The sequence below is a fragment of the Diorhabda carinulata genome, chromosome 8, assembly GCF_026250575.1.
Source record: "Diorhabda carinulata isolate Delta chromosome 8, icDioCari1.1, whole genome shotgun sequence".
Taxonomy (NCBI): domain Eukaryota; kingdom Metazoa; phylum Arthropoda; class Insecta; order Coleoptera; family Chrysomelidae; genus Diorhabda; species Diorhabda carinulata.
Window position 1 is genome coordinate 16,312,868 of NC_079467.1, and position 20,195 is coordinate 16,333,062.

At 32.0% G+C, this 20,195-nt stretch overlaps 1 protein-coding gene across 1 annotated transcript; it reads right to left on the reverse strand.

Moving 5' to 3' along the window:
- Positions 1–301: 301 nt before the first annotated feature.
- Positions 302–19,933, reverse strand: LOC130897026 (UDP-N-acetylhexosamine pyrophosphorylase-like protein 1). Its single transcript, XM_057805502.1, has 2 exons — positions 18,338–19,933; positions 302–790 (listed from the first exon to the last, which is right to left on the reverse strand). Exons 1-2 carry the CDS (start codon positions 19,827–19,829, stop codon positions 777–779), a joined length of 1,506 nt encoding a protein of 501 aa, XP_057661485.1. The 5' UTR covers positions 19,830–19,933; the 3' UTR covers positions 302–776.
- Positions 19,934–20,195: the final 262 nt, after the last annotated feature.

Here is a 20,195-nt window from a genome sequence, read left to right on the forward strand (position 1 = left end):
CCCAGTTAAAGAAAGGGTTATAGTAGGATGTCCCATTATGTGAGTTAAATCTCTTATAAACAAGGTGAAATTGTAGTCATTAATAATTTCTTCAATCAAGTTACCTTTATCATCCTGCTTGTCTGATTCTCATAGTATAGTTGGAATTACTTGATACTTTCTATTGTTCCTCAAATCAGATACAAAACAATATAATCAACTTTCCAAATGGTGCGACACATTACTACACTTGTTTGTTATTAATATGACAGATGATGCAGGACTTTGTGAGTTTGTATATTGGATAATACGAGGATTGTTCAAATATAAGCAGGTGTTTTGCAATAAAAAATTTTATTATTGAGTTACAGAGCTGAAATTGTTTGCTCGATAGTCTCCGTTACATTCTACATACGCTGCCTCTCCCGAGAAGCTTTCAGATGCTTTTGTCGTAAAAATCTCTAGGCTTGTCAAGAAACCGTTCGCACATACCTTCGCATTGTTTTCGAATCGCAGTTCGTTAAGCACCTCTTTCAATAAATAAGTGGAGCGAAGGATGCAGATCTTCTCAACAGTTATAAATTTAAAACATTCAACTCATTCTACTGAAACCGCACCAATAATTCTTGAGAATTGCGCTCTTCGTCCAAAATGAAATAACACAGTACACAACGCTCGGATACTTTGCGCAAGAATAATTCTTCACTCAGAAACTAAGGGTTCAAAACAGCTAAAACTTTGATCTCTAAACAATGCATTTTTACTGATAGGTACTGGCATCTTCAGGTAGATGTTCCTCATCTAACTACAACTTAAAATCAAGAATTAAAGTAATGTAGAGAAAATATAACGTATTCTATTTTTGCAAGAACCAAAAAACTGTTTCACATTGTATATACTCCACTCTGATATTCTTTGGTTGTTTTACTTGAAATAACCACGTCACAATTATCGAAATTCATCTAAAAAATGCATATCAGACCAGTATAGTACCACTCCTTAACCATAAAACTTGTTTATATTTTTTTCATATTATTTCTGGGACTTGATTTTTTTGACCTTGTGAACCAACTTCACTAAAATGGAATTTAAAAGTTGTTGCTGAAAAACGTCGACACATATTTTATTTATCAGTAGAAATACTTTTTGTTTTAAGTGCCTGTTTCAGAATTTTCAAGTTCTTTGTTTGTCTTTGTTAGAAACAACTTTCTGTGATATTTGGGAAACATGATTCAAATTATTGGTAAGAAATGTATATTTTACAGACGGTTTCTGAAAAATAGATCATATATAAAGGGGCTAGTCCGTTTAAAAAAGGACTGAGAATATTAGTCTATATGTAGATATTTAAACACAATTTTTTTATTTAATATAGAAATAAGATACATAAAAATGGGTTTCCAACATCGAAACCTTCGTTATTCACGGGATTGAAACAAGTAATGCGTATCGGACATGAAATTTCTTGACCATTATTGCCGATAATGTCAGCATGAATGGAATTAATCACATTTTCCAAGTCTTCTTCAGTTGTTACGTCGTTGAAATATCACAAATCGGTTTATTTTCAGATAAAATACTTTGTAAACAACAGCAAAAATGCGGTAAACTGTCCATGTACTTCGGAACACTGCCATCGAGCATATGTGCTCAATTTAGATCGTATGTATACGACCTAGGCCATATACATACGGTCTGATTTTATATATAGTCTGTAACATATATAAAAAACGATATACAAGGGTAACACTATATATTATCTTAGGGAAAAACTTTATTAATGTTCAAAGTAATTATCACCTACATCAATGCACTTTTAACCAAAGATCCCTTATTTTAAAATCGAAGTCAATCATTAAGACAAATACCTATGAGTTACATTAGACCACTTTTAACGAATATGTTTGAGAAACAATGCATGAAGTAAGACAAGCGATAATATGCGAATCAAACGGTGGAAAAAATTAAACTGAAACCTGCCAACAAACTAAGGTTTATTAGGAATAATGATACTGATTACGTATACCTTGCTTGCATAGGGACACACATGCAAAATGAACAGTAATAAACTAATCTCAACAGAACATATCGTTGAAATAGGCGTTAAATATTCACTTGGGGCCTGTAGAAGCAAAAGACATAATAGACGGCAGAGTAGAAAAGTCATGAACTGAAACGCAACTGAACGAGAAAATTAGGGAACATCAAAGGAGACTACAGGAAACACAATAAACGATACTAGCCTCCTCACAACAAGATATGGTATGTTCCACAATCTAAGCAAATGTTTTTAGTAAACAAGCTAGAAAAGAAAAATAAAATTACCTCACAATGGATTCCTGGAAATGAAGTATCTGATAAGCTCGCTAAAGCGAGGGCAGACAAACCTTTCATGGAACCCGAACCCACCTGTGGTATCGGCTACAGAACAATAGAAAACGCAATGGAAAAGAAATTGGTTAGGAGCAAAACCAATTATCGGGACAACCTGCAGGGGTTAAGACTAACAAAGACTCATCTGGAAAACTATATTTTTGATCTCTACACTGTTTGGATCTTTGTAATGTAATATTCAATTAGTACCTACCTAATTGTATGAGTAAAAATAAGTCAAAAGTTAAGTTAAGTACTGAAAACATTTGTCATGCTCAGAATTTTTAAATTAAATGAAGGACAAAAATACAACATGACAAAATTGAACAGAAATAATTTTCGAGCAGATCGGTATATACAACGACCTCGTGACCGTGAAATTAATAAGTGAAAGTGAGAAAACCAGGCACACAGTTTCAGTACATTGAACAGCGTATTATGATGTTTGAAAAATCATTATTTAAAACTGCAAATAATGATGTACATTATGATGTAATTTGCAAAACTATTGATTCCCGAACAACTTTCTAATTTATTGTTTAGTCATAGTAATCATTGAGCTCAATATTATAAGATATTTATGACAGCATGAATATTACGTATGTTATGCAATTTTTTAGGAAGACCGAAGTGACCCCAATATTTTCAATTATATACCATACAAAAAAAGCTAGAAAACCAATAAAAAAACTCAATTTGATAGGATTATATAAAAATAAATTTCTCTTTCTGTGGTTTACATTATTTCAAATTATTGATACTCTTCTATTGCATAGTAATAATTAATGTACATTTTATTAAATAAAATAACAATTATTCAATAAGACATATGGTATTTACACATTATAAGATTAACTTTCAGAAATTGGAATACCTACGCGAAACTAAATCACACGACCTTGAAATTTAATACAAAATAATATTTATTATGTACATTATATTCAATATCATCATAGATAAGAGTTGAATACATAATAAAATAATAATAAAATGTACAAGTTGTCCCAGATTACGTGCTGCAGCTTTATAACTTGGTTTTGATAGAAGTATCGATTTCCGATTTTTTATTGATATTTTGTCAAAAAGGGAACAGATATTGATATAAAATTTCTATTATATATCCAAATCACCTATTATATAATTATACTTCTTTTTCAATCACAGTAAACTATGGAATATATGACACTTTCTTTACAGTTCAATGTTTTAAAAAATATCAATTTTGGAAACCTAAGAGCTATACGAGGCTACTCTTGTTTTGGGAGAGAAATAGCTCAACGAAATCAAAGACCGTAGTGGACGGAAACCCCTCTGATGGCGCCCATTAAGCATTAAATTGACGAGAATAACAAGTAGTTTTTAGAGTGGAGTGAAAAAAGGGTTATTTCACTATCTGTTCACATTTTTGCGTCTGACACGGCCAAATTGGGCTACAAACTGCTACCAGACACAGTCTTCTTTAGATATGGCCCCGTGCAATTTCTTTCCAATTCCAAACATTAAAAATTCACATGCCAGCAGGTGTCGATGGAGAAGGTCCGTGCTAATAGGGATGTCTCTTTTACATATCTCATGAAAACATATTTTTCAAACAGTTTAAAGAAGTTGAAACATCGCTGGGTCAAATATATTGTGCTAAAAGTTATAACGAGAAGTGAATCCAAAATTTCCAATTTTTTATATAGACTGAGTTCTAATAGTCTATTGTTGCTTATATAAGGTGTATCAAAAGAAAGTTCACCTTTGTATAGCTTTTTGCGTCAACGCAACTATTAGGACTCGCTATACAGTGTTTTTCGATAGCAGATGGTGTGTTCTGAGTGCGTGAGTTTCACAAAAATGCAACTGTAGCACCTCGAAAGAATAAACCAAAATCCGAGATATTTTAGAACGCTTCAAACCCTAGACAGTGTTAGTCGGTCTGTTCGTGACGAGCCTAACTTGTTTATACAGAAGCGTGCATAGATCACCATTATTTCGCATTTCACATAAAGACTAACGAATAAAATTCACATGATACAAGAATCAAAGCCTCAGGATGCTGGTCAGAGACTGGACCACTAGATGATTGAACATTTTCCAACGTTTACCAAAATCTTGTTTCGGATGAAGCTCACTTTCATTTCAATGGACACGTCAACAAGCAAAATTGCTTGCAACCAATCCAAAACACAAACATCGTAAACCTTTAAATTCGCCAAAAGTTAGCGTATGGGCTGCAATGTTAAGATGATGTTAAGCGACTTCTTAGTAGATGAACTGCAAAACTTTCATGGTTATAACCAAAGAACATGATTCCAGTAGGACTGAGTAACTTTACATTTGTCCAATATATCTCTGCCACGAGTTGACCTCCACGCACTCCCGCTTTACATATCTGATTTTTTTCCTGTGAGGGTTAAATAGAATACAAAGTTTACACTAACAAACCGACTTTTCTTGCAGAATTAAGACATAATATCCATCACGAAATGGCAGCTTTCACGGAGAATAACTGAGCCGTCTGGGCAATTTTAGTGCTCTATTGAATGTGCTGTGAGCACAACGCTTTGCATTTGGACATGTTATTTTCAATAAATAAAAAGGAGAAACTGCAACACATGGAGATCACGTAGCAAGAGTATGTTAATTAGGAATATGGCGAACGAAAAATATTCCTACCAAACCAATTGGAAGAAATTTGAAAAATCATAAATTTTAACATTTTTTGAATGAAAGAATCTATAAAATAATAATTATCAACAAAATTGTTATTATTAGACCGGGAGCATCCTGTATGTGAAAATAGAACATGTTAAATGATTGAGTAAGGTCTCGCCTAGCGACTATCTCTTTTCATTTCGATATTTTATGCTCCAATTAACTCATTTCTTGACGGTATTTTGCAATAATCATGAACAAATTATATGGAAGGATATTTGGCAACATCGATTTTATAAGTCGAAGGAATCTGTATTTATTTGTATATTGTCTCTTTTATATTGAGTGATGAAATATGTATTAAAGCTTTACACTATTCAGATTTTTTTATAGATCTTCACAGAGTATTCAAATTATGTGTTTTTGTTTTGCGATTGCTGTAAGATAAAAAAGATTTGAGATAATTAATCGGGAGCCAGAAACCATTTATAGTCAGTTATTAAATGTAGGTGAATAAATAACTAAATTTAATAAACAAATGTAGCAACATGATTTTGGACTTACAGTCCAATTTATTTAGACAAAAATCAAATGTTCATTTTGTACAGGAAAGCAAAGGAGAATCAAATTACATTCACTGAAAAAAAAAACAGTATTGAAAAGAAAATTGAAGAGAAATTAAAAACTGGTACATATGGTAGGTGTATGTAGGAGTGTAACGTTCCTCAATTTCTGGTAATGTCATTGATCTACTGGTTTCTCTGCGAGAGTGTAGATAATCATTATCATAATGGCAACTCATTGGTTGTCAGTTGTAGAAGCGCCAATTACTGATGAACATGCCAGGTCGAGTGGTGAGTAGACCGCTCGAAAAGTCGAACTCGCTTGTCTTGAATAGCAGGCGCGCGTGACCACCTAGAGGGTCACGAGGTAAACCTTTATGTAGACCTCCTAACTATGAGCATGCCCACCACACCCTATGCATTTGTGTTACCCATGTTACCATGGACAGACACAGTGAGGAACGAGGAAGTACTAATAAGAGCGGGGTGTTTATGAAAGGTGTTTTATATACAGAAAGGATTATATCAGGAAATTTTAAGTTGGAAAATTATGTTTGATATTTAGAAAAAAAAATTAGAAAATCCATTTTTTATCGCTATAGAATATTGTGATACTATTTAATAAACTTAACCAAATGTTCGCTATAGTAAGTAATATAAAAATATATATTTTCAATTAACTTAGTAATAATTTTACAAAAATATCAATTTCTATGCTTTCATCACAATAGAAAGGATCACATTGCATTCTGAATATCAAACCTTCAATAATTAACAAGAAAAACTTCTAAATAAATTCTAAAAGTGTAGAAAATTGCAAGAAAATGTAACATACAAATAGAGTGTTTATAATTTATATAATATAATGTTTTAATTTATAATAGAGTGTTGAAATAAAAGACACATCATTTAATGTAAGTAAAAAAACCGATTGGAGTTAGTTTGAAGTATTTTTTTAAACAGGCTAGAAATTAGTACTTTTCGGTTTATTTTTAAGTCAGAAAATCTCATTTTGTCGAACCGAGCCAGAAAATTATTATAATAATTCGGTAAAAGACTCATTTTTATTCAATTCACGGCCTATCTTTAATGAAAAAAATAATAAAATAGTTAGTCTAAGATAGTGGTCAATTGGTTTCTATAGTAACCGTGTTTTTTATTATTTGAAACTATAAAATAACATATTTTGACGTTTAGTTGAAAACGTGACATTTATTATAAAATGGATATTCAAAATGATGCATTTGATTGTGAATAATATGAAGCTTATAGTACAACAATGCCCGTTTTAAAAAAAAATATTGTACGTAATACTTCCCGAAAGTGGTTTTTTACAGGTCTCGCAGGCTTGCAGGACTTGCCCATTCGTCCAATAAAAGACTACTTTCGGGACTTGTTACGTGAACTACTAATCGTAATGATAGAAGTATTATGTTTTACAGTCCACGGTAGCTATTTTTTTTTTTTTTTGAAAAAGCAACATATGTATATTATCAAAAAAAATACGTATAGTTCTACTTGGAATACTCCCAAAGAACATAATTGTTAATTGGTAAAATAAGAATGTTTCCTTCAACAACAATTAATGTAATTAAAAAAACTGAAAATGTATTCAAACAATTCAAAATTATTTCATAGAGATTTAATTTAAATTGTAGAACTCGTCGAAACTGTTTTCATGCCTAGGTGACCACTGGAGTCACATTAATATTACGAATCCGTTTTCTAATATAACCCTACAAAAAATGATTCTATGGTGTTAGATCTGGCGAACAATGAGACTATAAATACTAATTCTCCCGTTAAGAAAAAGTTGTTCCTACTCAACATTATATAGTGGTATAATGGAATATTTCTTTTCCAGTTTCCTACCCCAATCAAATGACAATACCATACATTTCTACGTTAAATTGTCTGGGAACGATTAGAACCAACCCAGTTTGAATGTTCCTTTGACCCTGGACATTACTTGCACACCTGTTATTTTCAAATACTTACCGCGTGTTGATGAATTTTTTTATACAGTACTCATCAAACTAATAATTCAACAGTAGTTTAGTGGATCAGTTTATTCTCCTTTTATCGGAAAATTTGGATCAAGATACTTTATTTCCATTCTAACCGTATATTTTTGTCTATTTAATTTAGTTAGTATTGTATCACCTACAGCAGCCATGTCAAACTCCAAATCATTTATGAGCTAAATGCATATGAATCATAGAATCAGTGGGCTACAAAAAACAATTATAGAGAAGAACAGAACTCATTGCATAGGTAGAGTGATACCGAAACCGAAGGTGCTTATTAAGGTGATTATTCATTCTACCCATAGAACGAGCCAAATCTTTGACTACACAACACAATTATGGCAAACATTTTTGCAGGTGGTTTTGATTATATTTTAACATATTCACCCCGATTGTTGTGTTTTACAAAGGCACTAACTCAAATAACTCCTAATCAACAACACGAAGGAAAAATGCAGTGACACCACATACATCTATACTTTCGTAACAACCAATAGAAAATGCAGTAGTAGTATCAGATTTTGCTTTAATCTAATCGCTTATATTCTCTGACAACTCTATTACTTTCTCAACGATTATTCCAAGACAACGAAATACATTTTAAAGCGTTACTTACGTAGATTGCTTGAAAATTAGTTCGATTACGCTGCTTTCTGGTCATCAATCTCAAGAGAATCACATGTTTGATAAACAAAACCTCCAGAATTGCCTGGACCATAGAGCTGGTTCAAAGCTCGTAATTGTTTCTCCCTTGTTATATATTTGACGTATTATTCTTGAGTGCTTTAAAGTTATTCGTATTGTATTCCAAGCTTATCGCTTAGTTTTTATATAAGTACACGTGCTTTTTTTCAATTCTCTGCATCTTCCTCTGTTACAAATTTTTCCCAACAATGTTTTTTGATATTCTTCACTTTTTCGTTTCTTTTCTATGTTAATTTTCATTTAAAAGCAATAGATATGTATTTTAAATATTATTTTATTTTGTTTTCACGTTCATGTTTGAACTAATGCTTTTTAGTTGTTATGCTTCATTAATTGTATTAGTATGAAACTGCTGCTACTGTTATTAATTATATTAATTAATTATATCAATTTTCAGCTCTCCCCATAGCTGGAAGGGATTGAAATTATTTGAATAAATGTTTTTATCCAAGTCAGCCACACTTTGATCAGAATATGGGAAAAAAGCGAAACGTTGGGTCTTTGAACCATGTTTGGTACCTATTAAATGTAAATTAGCTGTAAGTTATAATATAATACAAGAAACACTAGATAGAGGAAACACTAATTCAAGCGAAAGAAGCATCAACAAGCATCGAAATGACTTAAGGGAACGACGCTCAAATATACAATAAAAACTCAGGATATCAGGCAAGAACTTCTTGGGGACTACTAGGCAGACCACAAAAAGGTTATATGTGAGCTGAAGCTCTCAAAAATGTTTCAAGAGGATGACAAATAGTTTCAATCAAACTTATTCATAGAAAAAGAGCAAGAAGAAGACAAATTTTCGTTGCGGGGCATGTTTTTTGTTTGGAATTATGTTGAAGTGCGTTTTCAATATAAATATCATAATCTAAACTGAGTGTAAATAGCACTGTATGTAATAATAACAAGTTATTATTTTTTAATTGTAATTATTACCGCACGCAATTTACTGGTCAATTAATCACATTAGATATAATTTTTAAGAAACTAAATAGCTGGTAATTTCTACTTAAGGATCCGCATGCATCTGGTAGGACCCCAACCAATTATTTTGCGTCTATGAACTAAGCTGTTAAGCTGTGAACTGACCAAACAAAAGTAAAACTTTGCTGGGTAAAACAAACTGGGCTGAACTCTGAGTAATCCAACCTCGGCTATCCTATAGTCAGCCAGGCTTGGCAGAATTTTGAATAACTATATATTGTTTTGTTCTAATATCCTATCCATAATGGATATCTTGACTTTAAAAGTAATCATTTTCTTATGTATAAAAGACAATAAAAAAAGAATGATAAAAAATAGTATCATTTCTTTATATATGTGATTATTCAACTAATATTTTTATGTACATCAATCAGTAGAGTGCTTTAATAGAAATTTGTCATAAGACTTCCAAGCTAGGGCCAAAGTTATACTTACTTGACCCGAGTCTGGGCCTATACTGTACCCATCGTAAAATTGGTATCTGATGAAGAGAAAATGTGATTGTAGAAAAAACTCATCATATTTTCTTATGGATAATAACTTTCGAATAAATTTGATAAACCCTGTATAAAATACTAATATTATAGCTCAAATGTAGAATTTTTTTGTTTATTTATTTATGTTTCTTTGTATTGATTTCAACATTGAAATTTGTAGTTTTATTGATATCCTTGGTGAGTTTTATGTTCTATTCCTTTAATGCAATTAAGCAGTGGACTATTTTTTACACATGTTATCTTTACAAATCAATGAAATCTAAGAAAAATATCATTTCCAATTACTAAGAAAGGATTAAGGAGAAATTACAAAATATTATTCTCATTGTTATCAATTTTTGCATCATGATTTTAATTAAGAACAAACACAAATATGGTATTAGTGCGAGAAAATCCAATTACTATAAGATAGAAAAGAAATTGATTTAGTCAAGACACACATATAAATATACAGGGTAAACAATATGGCCACATGAAATGACAGGAGAATTTTTATACAAGAAATTAAATAATAATAAATTCATCTATCGGTCTCTTCAACCTTATAAGTAAATAACTACACATATGAAAATTCCAAATTAGCATTTTCAGCACTTTTTGATTTTTCGATAAGTGCTATTTTTATTTATTTCAAACATTTAAAGAATAGTAAGTCTTTTAAATGACACAATATGAAGAAATATAACAATATCAAGATACAAGGTAATTATATAACCAACTGAGCCATATACCGAAAAACTCGATCTACGACAGCTAAGAACAGTTACTTAAGAAGGAAGAACAAGAAAAAGAAGATGAGCAAGTAACCCATCAGTCAAATACCTGTCATTATCGACTATTTTCTTTAGGAAAGAAGTATGTTAAAATTTCTTTTACAAAATTTTTTGCGTTAGTAGAAACTGGTTGTCTTTTGGGAGTTCAGAAATCTATTTAAAGTATGTATCAGGAAACTAGAGTTTTCATATGAAAATATGAGTTTGATCCAGATTATTTTACTCGTAATTTGCATCACGAGGAAGAAATGCCAATATAATTAAACGTGTAGACAAATTTGAAAAAAATTATACACAAATATATACCAAAAACATGACATACCTACAAGCCCATGCTGGCCTGTGGGGATAAAGGGGAGTCTCCCCCTGCGCTCTCAGCTCAAGGGTAAGACGGCGCCCTCTTGTTATCGAACAAGTGTATTAACTCTCAAAATACCTTTCGTTTCCTTGATACAAGGAAACTTCGTTGCCGCTCTTCATATTTGCTGGATGGCGTTCAATTTGAGTGCGATTGATGCAACTCGCTGCTGAAGTGTAAATGAAAAAAATTAGCAGAATTGACAACTGGACGTCAAGCACTTTTGAACCTTCCTGAGGAAAACATGTCTTGTGAACTAATGGCATCCTCACAAAAAATTTCCATATCAGCTCAGTGAACACTTCAGTAAGGAGGACTACAAGACTGCTTACTAAATTTCTAAGCTTTGAGACAATAGTTATTGCAATGACTTTTCTGCGGATATTGAAAGGAACTACACCGTTATCAGACTAAAACCTTGACTTTGCTCAAGCCTAATTATTAATAGAGTCGGCAATTGAGTGGAAACCATCTGAGACAGGTTCAATGAAACTTAAGAAGCCGCAAAGATGTTCGTTGCCAAATTAAATGAAATTGTTAAGGCATCCTCAAAATTCGAGGATCTGAAAAATTTGTTGATTGAACCTAATTTCAAAAACAAGCGGACAATAAAAGTCAGGAAAATGGCCGGAGAAAAATGTAACACTGAAAGAGTTGCTTCGTCTTCTAGGATAAATGTCTTTGAATGGATTGTAGATACAATAAATCAAACAATGGTAAACCGTTTCGCTAAACATGATCTGATGTATATGGACTTGGTTGTCTTTGACCCTAGAAGATTTGATCAAATGAAGGCATAATTGCCTTAGACAAAGTGAGTACATTGATTGCATCTGTTAACAAATATAAGTTCGGAGAAGGAATCATGTCTTTGCTCAATGTTTGGCCCAGTAAAAGCAGGCAGTCAATTGAACAAGATTATTGTGTCGATAAGACTGGAAGATTTGATACCTCGATGACGATTTATGTCTACTTGAATGCACTGTCCTCAATAAACAGAACTGTAAAAAGTATACAAATATTTACTAATTCCTCTAGCACAGGTTACCTGCAAATGTCTTTTTTTTCAAAGTTGATGTTGATAAAGTCCTAATTGAGAGCAACAAAGACTTATGACAATTTAGAAGCACTTATCCTGCACGCGGAGAGAAACATACTGATTAACGTTGACTCAAGTTTGCTTATTGATAAACAGTGTGAATTAAGATTTGAAATGAGACGACTTTTGATCGCCTAAATGAGGAGATTATTTAATTAAATCAAGGTTTTATTTTTCCTGGCCTGGTTTTATAATTGTTTTGCTTCGGATGTTTCATATATTTTCAAACACATCAGCAGTTTTTCATAATTATTTTAACAGTGCTAATAGTTTTCCTCGCATGATGTTCAAGTTGAACTGTTAATTAGTTGAAAATGTTGTTTTTCATGTAAAATGTTCTCGAAAATATATTATTTAGCGTTTAAATTCTTAAAAAATTGTAGGTTTATGTTTAGACGTACAGAAATTAATTTTACACACTTACAACAGTTAACTCCCGACGTGTTTATGATGTTTTTTGAAGATCTTTGTTGCTGTAAGTTTTGATAAGACAAATTAATAGTAAAATGTCTTTGTATACAGCTATATCACCGAATTTTCCTATGATAAATTGAAAATCTAGACAAGATATTGATCGTGCAGCGAAATATTAAAAAAACAGACTTTGAGTTCTCAAATTGTTTTTCTAGAACATCCCATGTTGGTATTGATTGAAAAACGAATAGTAATCTACAAATTCAAAGGTTTTCAAGTTCTATATCATATTCTATTGAACGAAGGAATAAATAATGACGAAACTGGATGTACAAATATTTTAACACGGTAGTACCGTCCAAAGTCGATGAAAGATTCGCATTAATTGAGGGATATCAGGTCAAAATGTATCAACATAGTAATTTGTATTAAAGAAGTGAAAATTGATGCATTATCTATGTTGATTAGGCATAAAACGGACTCGAATTAAAGGGTAGATAGATTAGTATTAGAAAAACTAAATTAAAAAGAATCAATTCAATTCCAAGAATAGTTCTTGACTTTTGACATTTATTCCGAGCTAAACTGAGGCAGAAATAGCATTTGCTGTTGAAATCTAGCATGTTTGTGATATTATAGCTGTAAATGTAGGACATGCAGTACTACGACTGCCTCTAAACTATTTTCTATTCAACTATTGACTACATGTATTGTCAGGAAAAATCTAGAGTGAGATCTGAAAATATTTCACTCGTAATAAAAGTGAATGTAGTAGATTTGATAATAAATACAATTGTACAACTAAACGTGAGAAAATCAATCAATTACGTTGAATAAATGCTGTTAATTTTGTTCCTAATATATGAAAGTGCTAATAGTTTTCCTGGCATGAGTTGAACTGTTAATTAGTTGAAAATGTTGTTTTTCATGCAAAATGTTAAAAAGAAGTTCTCGAAAATATATTATTTAGCGTTTAAATTCTTGAAAAATTGTAGGTTTATGTTTAGACGTACAGAAATTAATTTTACACACTTACAACAGTTAATTCCCGACGTGTTTCTGATGTTTTTTAAACATCTTTGTTGATGTAAGTATGAAAGTATCGAACTCTAATGGTTTGAATATAATTTTCGTTTGGATGTTGTAGTTAGATTAGACGTTAGGCTAATAGGCAACATATTTATATTTTTTACCGAAAAAGTGCGGGTCAAAACCTATTTTTGCTTGTTTTACATTATAAGAAGCTCTTGAAATGGTCTATGAAAAGGATCTGAATGCCGAAGCTAACGATAAGAGGATTGATCAACACACCAACAACAAGCAAGTGTTAAAATAATAACACCAATCGAAACCCTTATATTTATTAAGAGGATGACATTACTTTTAGAAAGTCTTCTTCGCCACTACTCCGCATGCTCAGAGAGTTTCCGGAAATATTTGCCACAAGCGTGGATGTTTTGATTCATTCAACATAACAAGGTTACGGGGCGACCGGCACGATGAAAATATTGCCCAATAAAAAAACATATGCTGAAAATGCTAACAAGGAAGAATTTGCTCACATAATTGACCAATATAGTGGAATTATTTTTTCTAAACTGGCTAGATAATAATGTAGTTACAGTCGCATCTACGTCCAGCCGAATAGCTCCTCTAGCTCAAGTGAAGAGGTATTCACATATCGAAAAACAATACACGAAAATCAATAGGTCAGACATTAGTCGTAAATATAAAAATGGAATGGAAGGCACAGATCTTATGGATCCTTCAAAAGGTGCGGGTCGTCCAGAAATATCCAAAACGTGACGTTGAACATAGTAGTAGATACTAATCTAATGTGCGTAAAAAAGACACTTTTATTTTTTTATATGTTTTTGTAAGTTCTATAAATGTGTTAAATGATAAAATATTCTTGAATGTACCAGAATTAGTTAGCTCAAAGCTAAGCGTTACACCTTTTTTCCAAAATAAACAGAAAATATCATGTTGGCACATACCCTGAGCCCAATTTCCTTACAAAAAAACAATTCTCACAATAAAAAAATTAATTTGGACTAATATGGTTTTATAATAACGAATATGTAACTGTTTACTTCACTCTTTACGGTTTACAGCTTTTGAGATTGTGTCGATTTACAGGTAGTAAGACAAAACGAGCTATACAACTACATCCGACAATTTAATACAACAATAATGTCACAGTTATTCAACGTATTTGTTAATGTGTATATCGACAATAACAGTTGCTCTGGTGGTGGTCGAAAAGACAGAAGCCGTCAAAGAGGCGACTGGCTAATTCCTGCCAAATCCTTCTTTTTCTTGGAGTCGGTCAGCTTTATCAGTCTTAAACAAGGTTTGATAGTTAGATCAAAGTTTTCCCAATTTTTTCCGATACTCTAATTTATATAGAATGGACATTGCAGTGAATCATGATCTTTTTCTAGAATTAATTGCGGATAAACGAAGACAATTATATAAGAAACATTGTCTAGAAGATATCTAGATTGTAACTCATGCCATCCCAAATCACAAAAAAAACACCGTCGTTCTCAGATTAAAATATAGAGCTTCAAAATTAATTTCTTCTCAATATCACCCCGAAAACACACAAAAAGTCAAAAATATTTTAAAAATAATCAATATTCAGGAAATCAAATCAATGGAATCATTCAACAACGTACATATCAATTAAACAATGATAACTGACCACAATATGAATCCAACTACACAAATAAGTCCAAGCCAAGAAAAAGATACATATCTGGCACTCTCTTATACCAACCAACTATCAGAAAAAACTGAAATGAATTTTATCAAAACACAACATGAATATAAGTCATAAATTACAAAATTCATCATCACCACTATTCACTAAACTAAAAAACAAAACTAAAAACACTAAAAAATTCAATATTTATTCCACACCATATTTGAATTGTTCAAAAAATTATATAGGAATGACTGCACAATACTTAGAGAGCAGAATGGAGGATCACAAATACACCAAGAATTGATCAACTACTTTACACAAACAAGACAAAAATGAAAATATTAAACTTTACTTCAAAAAGCAACAATCTTAGCTCAAGAGACACTATCAGAAATTATTAATCGAAGAAATGATAGGCAAGATATAAAAAACCTTAGCAAAATTTACCATAAATGGAATAATCAGTTTATGTTCCAATATACCCGGTATAATATCATTTTGTTGAAATTATAAAGTGGAAATTATCTAATATATTCTTTTGGAAATTCTCCCAAAGAAAGTGTTAAACCGTTAAGTTATGTGTAGTTAGGTAAAAATGTGAAATATAATCGATGTTTGATTATTCCATTCCATCCAAACAGCCTACGAGCCTAGGAAATTAAGAAAAAAAATTATGCGTTTGAAAAAGCAGCCAATATGTACGATAAAAATTTTCATATTTCGCAAAATTGAAAATCTGAACCTGAAGCTAACCAACTACAAAATACAGGGTGAAAATATTTCAAATTGAGTTGTTTCTATTTAAAATAAAATGTATGTAGACTTTGAGGGTAGAAATGTTATAAACACTCTAAGGACAAAAAGGAATGTTCAGAAAAAGATACTAGATATAGTAATTACAAAACGAGTTCTATAATAGGAGTTCCTGAATGTCAAACGCTTCAGTTACAGGACTGTCTTTTGCAATTCACTGCCTTTCATTACTGTACACAAATTTGTATATCCGTATAAATCATTCCCATCAAAGTTTTTTTTTTAGAAAAAGATTTTGTGTAGCAGTACAGCAACGAATTTATGTACTAATTTACATGACATTTAGGAAAACTGCAACTGAATTTATTCATTAGGACAAGTGCATGACAGTGAATTTTTTATCGCGTGTACTTGTATTTGAGTGGTTTCTAAGATATTTACGTCAATAGTAGATACAGAAAAAATCTTATAAGATTTCACCTTTAGTTTAGTTCGTGTGTTTGCTTTGCTGAAACTAAGAATTGATAAGAATCATTACGACAAAATTTACATGACAATGATGACTTGCAAATAGGATGCTCAAAATTTTCATGTTTTAATAACAAGAAATCCGCAAAAATGTTTGAATTTATACGTGAGTTGTATCCCTATTTATATGGAGCCCTGTATTAGATGAATTTTTATACAGAGTGATTGACCTGGTACATCGACGACATACTAATTCAAGAATGGGAGAATTTGATAATATCTTCTGTAACAGAAATCGAAGAAGACTCAATGTCAAGACTGTCAAACTAGATGGTCAAGCGATGGGAAATATATGGAACTTATTCTAGATAGTAAACTTATCTAGAATAAACACAAGAGCGAAAGACCAGTGAATCCCTGAATATGTGCAGAAACAACGCAGTAAAAATTGAGGGTGTAAATCAAGAATCGTCTTCTGGGTATACACAGTGATAGTGAGTCTAATCATCACATACAGGAAAGTGGTCTGAGATACTAGAACTAGTCTGGATACCATAAGAATCTCTCTTAGGTACAAAGATTGGTTTACATATTTACAACCAGGGCCATAAAAACTTACCCAACTGCTGCACCAGAAATGATCTAACCAAATTTCCCAGCTATCCATGTATTATTAGAAAGTATGTCGGAAAATCAAGAAAAGTCACAAGAAATAAAGCGGAATTCCCTCAGACAATAATCAAATCTAGGACATACTTTAGGATGAAATAATGAGAAGGCTCCACGTTGAAAAAAAATTACCTGTTAACTGAGAAATGAAAGAGCTGTCATGAAAAGGTGAACGTACAGCTCCAAAATAACAAAAAGAACTGAAATAAGAGGGCACGGTCTAAGAGCAAAACCCTATAGGTTAATAAGTAATTCACCATGTATACAAGTAGAATTATACCCAAATGAAAAAAGGGCCAAGTGAGAGAAAAGTATTTTATAATCAGACTTGTAATATTGGATAATCAATTAGTAGGATCTGAAACCTCTTTTACAGTCAGTCACAAGATAATAGAAAAAAATACTAGGTAAAGATTGAGATTAGAAAAAATGCAGTTTTTGGAAAACTCCACATTGACTGAGGTAGGAGAAGTTACTCTTCTACTATAACAAAAGAAGATTTATTTGATATATCAATCTAAGTAAAAACAATTTATGAATACTAATAGGAAGTTCTCGGAACGTTGTCGCCTCTATGAATACTTGAAGATGGTAAGTTTAACATAAAATACAGGATAGAAGACGAGCCATCTATTCACATTCTCTTGAAGTGTAAAAGACTACGGAACTTCAGAGTATTACAAATAGAAGATGAAGATCCTTGGCAGCCAAAGCCATGTCACATGAACTTTTTGAAATTAGATTTGTATTGGACTAGCTTTAAACATTGAGAATCCGCAATGCCACAGAACCAAAAAATTAATCCTTTCGGTCATTTTGAATTATAAACATATTCGTCGATTGGAGCTAAGGAACCTGAAGGAACCAAAAGAAGACTTCTTTAAAGAAAGAGAGGATTAAAATATGTGAATTCTAAATAAAGCATTTCAGAAGTAATTTGTCATACCTCGTATATATATATAAAGATATCAAAAATGGATTCTAACAAATAAATATATATCAAAAATTTCCAAAGATGATATAGAAACAATTATAATTTAGAATAGTATTTACGTTCGAATAAAAGTAATTTGATTCATATTGATAATTAATAATTAGCTAGACCATAGTCGCCGTTGTAATCAAATTTCAATTCAAATCTCATAAACTTTAGTCTAGAGTAGTAATAGTTCAGATACCTGATTATTAGAAAAGCATTGAACTTCAGGTGAAAAATTTTCATAACTGTTAACATATTTGGTTGAATATTCAGAATGCATTCAGATAACTTTTATATGAACTTTCTGTTTCATTTTAATATTATTCAACATAAAATTTACCGTTAGAAATAACAGGTCCATCAATGGTATTATTATTATTCATAAATAACTGTTCTTCGTCGGATAATATCACAGTTTTTTTATCGAACACTTTTCCTTTCACTCTGATTTCCAAATTTTCACCAGCGTACGATAGCAACGGGGAAATTTCTACTTCGTTAGTTGTCACTTTCCCGCCCGCATTTTCGATATACTTTTTGTGTAATCTCAGCAAATCTCTTTTAGACGTAGTGGGACAGTCAACAGCTGTACCTTCGGGATTATCAGCATTTTTAAGAGCGCTGAATTCACTATGACGGGGCACCTCCCATGTCACGAATTTGTTTGTGAATTCGAAAACGTCGAAAACGAATTTTTCGATTTTAATTCCGTTGGGTGTAGACGGTTTAACGTTTTCACCTCGTTGATTCACGTGTGGAATCTTTTTCTTTGCCACGTGTAATTTTAGTTGACTTTCGAATCTGTCGGCTATTTTATTCAAAAAATCCGTAGAGAAGAAATGATTACAAATATTACCTGAGCTGAATATCAAATTTCCTTCTTCGTCTCTTAAATTTGCGGTTTTTTCGGTGATTTCACTGTATTCAACAACCTGAAATTTACCATCGATTTGACATACCACTCCTATAGCTTCGTTGGGTCCAGATTTTTTTACAACTTTAGCGCCACATTCTGCTCCCTTTTTAACACAATAACCGATAAACACGGGATCTGCTACTTTAACCAAAATATTATCGACACTATGAGCATGTAAATATTTAACACCTCGTACTTTCATATCTTCTAGTATACCATTATTCTTCAGAGCTCTATAAATACCTCCGTTACCATCTGGTGCTAACGCCACTGTATTCTTATCTTCTAGAAATATTTTACCATCGAAATCGAAGCATGGTAATAGACCTTGTTTGAATTGCACCACATCGTTTTTATTGAGCCCAAAATAGTCGTTATTTTTGAGAAACTTTTCAGTTGTTTTATCAGTGGGACCACTTGTCATTATATACCATACGATATTTCCCGCGGTTCCAGTTTGTTGTTTAGACAAATTCATAACTTTTTTGATACGTTCCGCTTGTATTTGGAAAAGGGTTTTCCCTGAAGGTAGACCAACTGAATACATTCCTTTAGGATAGTTTACACCTAGTCTGGTACCTTGACCTCCTGCCATTAGTAGAACTGCAACGTGACCTTTCGATATTTCTTCTAAGCCCAATTTTTTATACTGAGCAAGTAATTCGGAATTTATACTTTCCTCGGATTCAAAAGTGTGACTGGGTACCGGTTTCATCTTACTATCCAGTTTGACGCCCTGTTCGTTAAGGGATTCCATCGCATTTTTGAATAGTTGATTCACTTCACTGAAATTAATATTTGAAAGTTGGGCTAATAATTTCTGTTTTTCTTCATCGTTAAGATCGTCGTAGAAATGAAGAAGATGCGATTGGTTGTTTTCAACTAATACCTCACGTAATTGCTGTAACGTTACCATGTTTATTATTATTTCAGTCACAAACTTTCACTACCGTTTAAAAAACATTCATTGACCGTACCTGAGCGGCGAATGACTTAACCAACTTCGTGAACCTTGTTTATGCCCGTTTTAAGGACCACTCCAATCTTTAGAATGTGCATGTTTGTTAGACATGCGCATCGACATTTACACACAGTTCACCACTTTTCTAATATTTTTTTTAGTCTGTGAGCCAATTGTTTTATCTATGACAAATAGATAATATGCGACAGTTTTTCACGTGATAATTTTTAATGTGAATTGTTAGCGAGATAAGATTTTAATTTGATAAGTATTCGTGGAAATAAATCCACTAATGATTTTATTTTTGATAAATTTTTCATA